At 43.2% G+C, this 10639-nt stretch overlaps 1 protein-coding gene across 1 annotated transcript in view; it reads right to left on the reverse strand.

Moving 5' to 3' along the window:
- Positions 1-6970, reverse strand: part of LOC311129760 (coiled-coil domain-containing protein 141-like) — a gene marked incomplete at both ends in the record, with an annotated part of 63629 nt that extends 56659 nt beyond the window's left edge. Inside the window, 2 exons of the mRNA XM_084162188.1 lie at positions 668-790; positions 6866-6970. Coding sequence (XP_084018314.1) covers positions 668-790; positions 6866-6970 — 228 coding nt within the window. The remainder of the gene's footprint in view (positions 1-667; positions 791-6865) is intronic.
- Positions 6971-10639: the final 3669 nt, after the last annotated feature.

Raw genomic sequence — 10639 nt, forward strand, 5'->3', positions numbered from 1 at the left:
GTGTAGTTCTATGTTGGCATATGTAAAAATAGTGACATACCAATAATAGAATAGAGTAGTTATATGTTCGCATGTCAAAATAGTGGCATATCAATAATAGAACAGTGTAGTTCTATGTCACCTGAGCTGACATATTAGTTATAGCTCACTTGTGGTGCCATTTTTATATATATTTGTTGAATATTCTTTTAGCTTACGGCACCTGGTATTCCCAGGTGGTCTCCCGTCCCGGTACTAACCAGGTGTGACCCTGAACAGGCGTGTTCAGGGTGGTATGGCCACAAGCGTATTCCCCCACCCCCTCTCCGTTTGCTCCTTGAATTAACTCCTCAATGGGCGCGGGAGAGTCGAAGGTCGAGTCATGCATCCTCCGAAACAAGACCCGCCTGGCTGCCTACTTCATATCACACTGCTCGCTTGACCCGGATGTCTGCCGCACCAATGTGTCGGAGGAAACACTGTTAGACTGACGACCGGAGTCAGCTTGCAGGCGCCCAGCCTTGTCACAAGAGCACGATGAGCCAAGGAAAGCCCCACCGGCCAAACCCTCCCCTACCCCGGACCAATTGGCTGTAGTGGCGCCTCTGCACTGCGGTGCAGTGCTTTTGACCGCTGGACCACCCAGGACCCCCCTGGTGGTGACATCTATTTCCAATGAGATGATTACCTTGAGTTTGATCAGGAGCTGCTCGTGTTCATGCAGTAGTTTCTTGGTTTCATCCTGGTTGCTGCCGATCTCCAGCAGGTTGGGATTGGCTTCAGTCAACTGCAGCTGCACCAGTGCCCCACACTACAAAACACACACAGCGTTTGTTTTCTCCCTTTTGTTCTCAATACATATTTATTATTATACACTGGGTGGGTCCAACCCTGAATGTCGATTGGCTGAAAGCCGTGGTATATCACGGGTATGACAAAACATTTACTAGTACTGTTCTAATTACGTTGGTAACCAGTTTATAATAGCAACAAGGCACCTCGGGGGTTTGTGGAATATGGTGAATATACCACGGCTAAGGGCTGTATCCAGGTACTCTGCGTTGCGTCGTGCATAAGAACAGCCCTTAGCAGTGGTACATTGGCCATATACCACACCCCCTCGGGCCTTATTGCTTAACCATACATTAGGAGTAAATGTCCTGTCTGTATCCATTGGATCAATTGATGTACTACTAAGTATCAAAGAGACTCATCAAAGTTAGAACCAGCAGGATGCCGAGGTCTGTTTGTGTTTACCTGCAAAGGCCATGTAACATGTTGTTTATGCTCTGACTGCAAACAGGGCAGGTTGGTGTAATATTATACCTGTGAACACCCACATGGTCCCCCTGTGAATTTCACAGTGTGTAAACAGCGTATGGAAATGTCGTCCGCAACGTGGGGCTCCTTTTCCAATATATTGTGCTGTCCCGGGAACGCCATCAGTGTTTGCATCCCAAATGGTGCCCTATTCCCTATATAGTGCACTACTTTTCACCAGAGCCCTATGTACCCTGTTCAAAAGTAGTGTACTATGTAGAGAATAGGGTGCCATTTGGGACACATTCCCAGGACAATGTCAATCCAGTAACCTGGGGTATTCCTTTAATGTAATGACTTACTGATACCTCTCTGGGTGACACATATTAACTTAAAGTCAAGCTTTTTGTGGAAGTGTCACCCTGAGTGTAAAGAGCACCAACAGCTGTTGCTGTAGCCTATATGACAGTATTACTACATAATGCCTGTATATATTTGGATAGACAGTACAGTAATTGATTTGTCAATGACAACCGTGGTTGTTCCAGCTACAAAGTGTTCATACTACCAACAACTGTTAAACTATATTACAAGATTTATACATAGTGTCACAAGCATTACAGTAGCCTATGTTGTTTCAGATGTAAGGAAACTTTCACTGAGACAATTATTCATATGTCAAAGAAAACGGTGGTTAGTCATGTGGTTGCAGCCACAGAGTGTGCATGGGCACTGTAACTGTGACGGTGCTGGCGGTAGAGATTAGGCCTATTTCCTACTCTGCATGCTTTGCCCTTTAATCAATGCATGCCTTGGATTGCAGCCGTGGCTGGAGCAGTCACTTTAAAGGAACCTCGAAATGCAGAGGAACGGCGTTACCATTACCCCCTTCCCCTTCACGGCCAAAATTGGTCAGCAAAATTGGCGCCAGAGGATACAACACAGAGGACAAAAACATCTCTCTCTTCAAACAGAACATACAGTGAGGGAAAAAAGTATTTGATCCCCTGCTGATTTTGTACGTTTGCCCACTGACAAAGAAATTATCAGTCTATAATTTTAATGGTAGGTTCATTTGAACAGTGAGAGACAGAATAACAACAAAAAAATCCAGAAAAACGCATGTCAAAAATGTTATAAATTGATTTGCATTTTAATGAGGGAAATAAGTATTTGACCCCCTCTCAATCAGAAAGATTTCTGGCTCCCAGGTGTCTTTTATACAGGTAACGAGCTGAGATTAGGAGCACACTCTTAAAGGGAGTGCTCCTAATCTCAGCTTGTTACCTGTATAAAAGACACCTGTCCACAGAAGCAATCAATCAATCAGATTCCAAACTCTACACCATAGACCAAAGAGCTATCCAAGGATGTCAGGGACAAGATTGTAGACCTACACAAGGCTGGAATGGGCTACAAGACCATCGCCAAGCAGCTTGGTGAGAAGGTGACAACAGTTTATTATTCGCAAATGGAAGAAACACAAAAGAACTGTCAATCTCTCTCGGCCTGGGGCTCCATGCAAGATCTCACCTCGTGGAGTTGCAATGATCATGAGAACGGTGAGGAATCAGCCCAGAACTACACGGGAGGATCTTGTCAATGATCTCAAGGCAGCTGGGACCATAGTCACCAAGAAAACAATTGGTAACACACTACGCCGTGAAGGACTGAAATCCTGCAGTGCCCGCAAGGTCCCCCTGCTCAAGAAAGCACGTATACAGGGCCGTCTGAAGTTTGCCAATGAACATTTGAATGATTCAGAGGAGAACTGGGTGAAAGTGTTGTGGTCAGATGAGACCAAAATCGAGCTCTTTGGCATCAACTCAACTCGCCGTGTTTGGAGGAGGAGGAATGCTGCCTATGACCCCAAGAACACCATCCCCACCGTCAAACATGGAGGTGGAAACATTATGCTTTGGGAGTATTTTTCTGCTAAGGGGACAGGACAACTTCACCGCATCAAAGGGACGATGGATGGGGCCATGTACTGTCAAATCTTGGGTGAGAACCTCCTTCCCTCAGCCAGGGCATTGAAAATGGGTTGTGGATGGGTATTCCAGCATGACAAAACACACGACCAAGGCAACAAAGGAGTGGCTCAAGAAGAAGCATATTAAGGTCCTGGAGTGGCCTAGCCAGTCTCCAGACCTTAATCCCATAGAAAATCTGTGGAGGGAGCTGAAGGTTCGAGTTGCCAAACGTCAGCCTCGAAACCTTAATGACTTGGAGAAGATCTGCAAAGAGGAGTGGAACAAAATCCCTCCTGAGATGTGTGCAAACCTGGTGGCCAACTACAAGAAACGTCTGACCTCTGTGATTGCCAACAAGGGTTTTGCCACCAAGTACTAAGTCATGTTTTGCAGAGGGGTCAAATAATTATTTCCCTCATTAAAATGAAAATCAATTTATAACATTTTTGACATGCGTTTTTCTGGATTTTTTGTTGTTGTTATTCTGTTTCTCACTGTTCAAATAAACCTACCATTAAAATTATAGATTGATCATGTCTTTGTCAGTGGTCAAACGTACAAAATCAGCAGGGGATCAAATACTTTTTTCTCTCACTGTAGGCTTTTCCTTCTCCTCTGTTTCTGTGTTTTATCATATCTAATATCTTGTGCATTTGAACTTTCCCATAAATTTAACATGTTTTTACCATGTATTTACCATGCATTTACCATGTATTTACCATGCATTTACCATGTATTTACCATGCATTTACCATGTATTTACCATGTATTTACCATGTATTAACATGTATTTACCATGCATTTACCATGTATTTACCATGTATTTACCATGCATTTAACATGCATTTACCATGTATTTACCATGTATTTACCATGTATTTACCATGTATTTACCATGCATTTAACATGTATTTACCATGTATTTACCATGTATTTACCATGCATTTACCATGTATTTACCATGCATTTACCATGTATTTACCATGTATTTAACATGTATTTAACATGTATTTACCATGTATTTACCATGTATTTACCATGCATTTACCATGTATTTACCATGTATTTAACATGTATTTACCATGTATTTACCATGTATTTACCATGCATTTACCATGTATTTACCATGTATTTACCATGTATTTAACATGTTTTTACCATGTATTTACCATGTATTTACCATGTATTTACCATGTATTTACCATGCATTTACAATATGTATTTGACTGCTATGTGGGAAAAGAATAACTTAGAAAAGTAAACTTTAAAAAAAGACCTAATACCTAATGTCCACTGTCTTATCACTACCATGGGAAAGCCCTGCAGGGCTGCCTACATGTTGAGATGTACGGTGTTAGTATGTGAGGCATTGAGATAAGCCTGCTGGTTTGGCTGGGAGCTAGTCCTATAAGCATAATGGAGAAACAGAGAGCACTATTGACATCCCAGGACACTAGCTGTAACAATGTGGACTATGCAAGCTTGTGACATCATTGACAACATGAAATGCCTTTCTCTGGTTGTGTCGCTAATGGCTATATTCCCTATATAGGCTAGTGCACTTCTTTTTACCAGACCCCTGGTCATAAGTAGTGCACTATAAAGGGAATAGGGTGCCATTTGGGAAACATCCTCTAATAGCAGCAGCACTTTGGAAAGAAAGAGATCGATGGATGATCACTGTGAGGTCAGTGTCTGTCAGATACAGACAGATCAATAATCTAGCTTGACAGTCACTGAACATTACCATTCCTTGTTGTTATATAGACATAACGCTATGGTAATATTAGACAACATTTTTGTTAAACTGCTTGGAAAGATTGATCTTCTCCATCTCCATCATTGTGGAGTGAACAATCATTTCTGACCAAAGAAGAGTTCTGAGAGGCATATACAGTGGGGAGAACAAGTATTTGATACACTGCCGATTTTGCAGGTTTTCCTACTTACAAAGCATGTATAGGTCTGTAATTTTTATCATAGGTACACTTCAACTGTGAGAGACGGAATCTAAAACAAAAATCCAGAAAATCACATTGTATGATTTTTAAGTAATTAATTTGCATTTTATTGCATGACATAAGTATTTGATCACCTACCAACCAGTATGAATTCCGGCTCTCACAGACCTGTTAGTTTTTCTTTAAGAAGCCCTCCTATTCTCCACTCATTACGTGTATTAACTGCACCTGTTTGAACTCGTTACCTGTATAAAAGACACTTGTCCACACACTCAATCAAACAGACTCCCACCTCTCCACAATGGCCAAGACCAGAGAGCTGTGTAAGGACATCAAGGATCAAATTGTAGACCTGCACAAGGCTGGGAGGGGCTACAGGACAATAGGCAAGCAGCTTGGTGAGAAGGCAACAACTGTTGGCGCAATTATTAGAAAATGGAAGAAGTTCAAGATGATGGTCAATCACCCTCGGTCTGGGGCTCCATGCAAGATCTCACCTCGTGGGGCATCAATGATCATGAGGAAGGTGAGGGATCAGCCCAGAACTACACAGCAGGACCTGGTCAATGACCTGAAGAGAGCTGGGACCACAGTCTCAAAGAAAACAATTAGTAACACACTACGCCGTCATGGATTAATATCCTGCAACGCACGCAAGGTCCCCCTGCTCAAGCCAGCGCATGTCCAGGCCCGTCTGAAGTTTGCCAATGACCATCTGGATGATCCAGAGGAGGAATGGGAGAAGGTCATGTGGTCTGATGAGACAAAAATAGAGCTTTTTGGTCTAAACTCCACTCGCCGTGTTTGAAGGAAGAAGAAGGATGAGTACAACCCCAAGAACACCATCCCAACCGTGAAGCATGGAGGTGGAAACATCATTCTTTGGGGATGCTTTTCTGCAAAGGGGACAGGACGACTGCACCGTATTGAGGGGAGGATGGATGGGGCCATGTATCGCGAGATCTTGGCCAACAACCTCCTTCCCTCAGTAAGAGCATTGAAGATGGGTCGTGGCTGGGTCTTCCAGCATGACAACGACCCGAAACACACAGCCAGGGCAACTAAGGAGTGGCTCCGTAAGAAGCATCTCAAGGTCCTGGAGTGGCCTAGCCAGTCTCCAGACCTGAACCATCTTTGGAGGGAGCTGAAAGTCCATATTGCCCAGCGCCAGCCCCGAAACCTGAAGGATCTGGAGAAGGTCTGTATGGAGGAGTGGGCCAAAATCCCTGCTGTAGTGTGTGCAAACCTGGTCAAGACCTACAGGAAATGTATGATCACTGTAATTGCAAACAAAGGTTTCTGTACCAAATATTAAGTTCTGCTTTTCTGATCAAATACTTGTCATGCAATAAAATGCAAATTAATTACTTAAAAATCATACAATGTGATTTTCTGGATTTTTGTTTTAGATTCCGTCTCTCACATTTGAAGTGTACCTATGATACAAATTACAGACCTCTACATGCTTTGTAAGTAGGAAAACCTGCAAGATTGGCAGTGTATCAAATACTTGTTCTCCCCACTGTATCTAAGCTCTTCTGTTCTGTTCACATGAGTTATCAACAAACTGAAAAAGAATACATGGGTTTTATATAGTGCTTTTCAAGGACCGAAATAAGCTTAAAAAGACAACTAAAGACAGCTAAAGACGACACAAAGACACAACTTAAGAATATTTTAGGAGATCGGTACCTTGAACACAGTAACAATAATCTGAGATTCCCCAGCCTGCACGGCGACAGTGCTGATTGTTGTTGTCGCAGCAGGTTGACCTCCAGTGTCACTTTCGTTAGACATTGTCTCCCCCGTCCAAACTTAACTTCATAAAGTACAAGATGAGCTTTACAGCCCCGACAGTACACTCTTCTCTCTGGATTCTGGAAATCCTAGTCTCTCTCCTGTTCTCTCATTTCAGTCTCTGGGGGCTTCCAAACTCAACAGTCCTTCAATATTTCCTTTGAAGACAGTGACCAAGCAAAAAACAGCAGTAGAGAGACCCCTCTGTCCCCTCGTCCAACAGGCGCTATAAAATCAAATTGGAAGGTCTATGTTTAAGCAGCAGTGTTATGCCCCCCTTCCACTCCCTCCAGTCCCACAGCCGAGCCACAGCACAGCACAACAGATCAGAGCCACTAGCATCAATGTACTGACTGAAGCTCAACAAGCAGGAGACACAGAGCAGAGAGAAGTTGACAGGGCAGAACACGACTGGCCAGTGTGTTAAAAATAGAACTATCCACTAGGATTATCACACTGTGCTGTGCTGGGAGCCATTTGACACACCCATAGTTTGGTGGCTCCGCTCCACTCTGGTCTATCTGCACAACCCTTCCCTCTCCCTGCCTGCCTCTCTCCCAGTCCCACTCGGCCCCTCTTTATCCTCTCCTGCCTCCCTCCCACACAGACAACCCCACATAGGCACCAGTCCATCCATGGAATATCATATTGGTAGGCCTATCTATCTTCCAATAGAAGGGAAAATACCCTGTGAGTTGTGATAGCGGGACATATTTTTATCTTGCTTCTCTAGGTCTGTGAATACGTTTTTCCATTGGTGTCCCCTCTGGTGTCCCCTCTACGTGACTGTAAGTCGCTTTGGATAAAGGCGTCTGCTAAATGGCATTTATTATTATTATTATTATTATTATTATTATTATTATTATTATTATTATTATTATTATTATTATTATTATATTATTAAAGCCAAAAGCCAAGCACACTTCACACTGGTATGCTACACTAGTGTTTAAGTATATTTTAAGAGAAAGAAAAGTCCACACTCTCACTGGCTGGCTGCTTCTAATTACCACTACCTTGCCTGGCTGGCTGACTGGCTGGCTAGATAGCCCCTTTAGGCACAGGCAATACTTCTACCAATAAGTAATTCAAAAAGACATATTTGACCACTCTCTCAAACACAGTACATGTCTGTATTATTTATTTTGAGGAAACTGGCATTCTTTAGAGACGTTTTATTTAAAATTCCTCTTGGTTCCCCTTTGGGGAACAAGCCAGTGTGTCAGAGAGTTAGGGGGAGTTAGTATTGTCCTAATGAGAATCAGCTCTTTATTCCCTGACTACAGCACAATGGTAGGAAAAGAGATGGAGAGAGAGAGAGAGAGAGAGAGAGAGAGAGAGAGAGAGAGAGAGAGAGAGAGAGAGAGAGAGAGAGAGAGAGAGTACATTCTGATACAGTAGGGGAAACAGCAGAGGAACACAAACAGACCTCAGCTTCCTGCTGGCCCAACTTTGATGAGTCTCTTTGATACTTAGTAGTACATGAATAGATCCAATAGAGAGAGGTAAGCGTGTCAGAGAGTTAGGGGGAGTTAGTATTGTCCTAATGAGAATCAGCTCTTTATTCCCTGACTACAGCACAATGGTAGGAAAAGAGATGGAGAGAGAGAGAGAGAGAGAGAGAGAGAGAGAGAGAGAGAGAGAGAGAGAGAGAGAGAGAGAGAGAGAGAGAGAATACATTCTGATACAGTAGGGAAACAGCAGGGGAACACAAACAGACCTCAGCTTCCCAACTTTAATGAGTCTATTTGATAGTTAGTAATACATCAATAGATCCAAGATCCAATAGTGAGAGGTATGTGTTACTCTCCTAAGGTACGGTGATAGATATGTACTGTAAACTGGGTGAAGAAACAAACACAATAGATATGAATGTATGTATGTGCATATGTTGTGTGTGTGTCCAAATGATATAGCCTACTGTAAGGCCAACAGTGGCCCATCATGGGCCTCAGGATACCAGAGATCACCGAGGTCACTTCATATCAAATCAACAACTTTTACAACAACACACAACACATTTTGTTGTGTAGACAAGATACAAAACTTCCCAAACGTCCCCAGTGTACAGTACAAGTACTTCAATCATCTACCCTAGTTGCCAATGTCTTACTAGTATGTCGTGCACAGAAACATTATTTGATATATTTGACAAGATGCAAAATGTCACAAATGTCCACAAAGTACAGTTCTAATGTGCAATATAACATTTGTACTATTTTGCATAGAAGGAGCGGCTTAGATAGAGGACATGCCAGGGTTAAAGGACTGAGAGCTGACTGTTTGTAATGGGCAGTACTGTGGAGGAGGTGAATAATCAAACTGGGTTTCATACTGTGTAGAAATGCTCCATCAACTAGAAAATAAAACCACTGTTCAGTGTTTCCACTGCGGGTCGTCACTGTGTGTGTGTGCCACTGCCAAACAACAGTGCCTGACTCAGATACTTGAGGGAAGACATTTGCGTGAAATGTAGCCTACTCAAAGGCATGTCGGGGTGCCTGAAGTCCAAAGAAGTGTAGTGATTGCTAACAAGACAACTTGGATCTGCATGTCATGCTTCCCCATTGTCACTACACTCAGACCTGGGTTCAAATAGGCTACTATGTGAAATCTACAAATATTTTGAGCATTTGCCTGTCTGGAGTGCCAGATTTTGGGATCTCTGGGGGTGCAAGGCAAGGGTTTGCAAAGCAACAAGCAAGCTCAATCAACCACAGCTAAAATATTTTTAATTATTTCAAATAGTATTTGAACCCAGGTCTGTCATGGACTAGTGTTGCGGGCAGGCGGCAGCTGTTAGAGAAGTTAAAGAAACAGCTGAGAAAGTAAGACGCTGTGAGATCAGCCAAGTCGGGGGCACACACACACACAGACACAGACACAGACACACAGACACACAGACACACAGACACACACACACAGACACACATACACAGACAGATCAGCCGAGTCGAGCAGACACACACACACACACACACACACAGACACACACACACAGATCAGCCGATTCGGGCACAGCCCAGGACAGACTGGGAGGACCTGGAAGGCACCCTCACCCCACCCAGCCATCTGTTGGGGTCTCCTGATAATTCTGTCCCAGCTACCGTCTCTCTGAGCAGCTCAAATGGCACCATATTCCTTTTATAGTGCTCTACCTTTAGGGCTCTGGTCAAAAGTAGTGCACTATAAAGGGGATATGTCATCATTTGGGACGCACACTCTGAGCAGCCCGCTCCGGCCGAGAGAAATCAGAGAGGATTAAATATAGGTTCACCATCAGCTTCATGTCATTATAAGCATTGACAACAGCTACAGCAACAGCTATCACCTTCAAGATTTAAAAGCTACTGAGTCAGATGGATTCAAACATTGTAACTTAATGAACAGTATCACCTTTAAGCTGTATTAAAAGATCACCGGGCCTCAAACAGCATTTGGTTTGGAATCCCCCCCCCCCCCTCCCCCCTGCCCCATGTGGATACAATATTTGTTTGTTGTGTGTTACAAAGCTCACTTTCAATATGTTTACACCTTTGATGTCTGAAAATAAATAGGCCTATTTCTTTATAAGGAAGTGTCTCTTTGTTTCTATAATAGTTACTATGGCTTCACAAAATAACAATAGAAATGAACAAGAGAAGACCTAGTAGACCAAAAGCCACCACA

This window comes from Coregonus lavaretus (genome assembly GCF_964263955.1).
Source record: "Coregonus lavaretus genome assembly, chromosome: 5".
Classification (NCBI taxonomy): Eukaryota; Metazoa; Chordata; class Actinopteri; order Salmoniformes; family Salmonidae; genus Coregonus; species Coregonus lavaretus.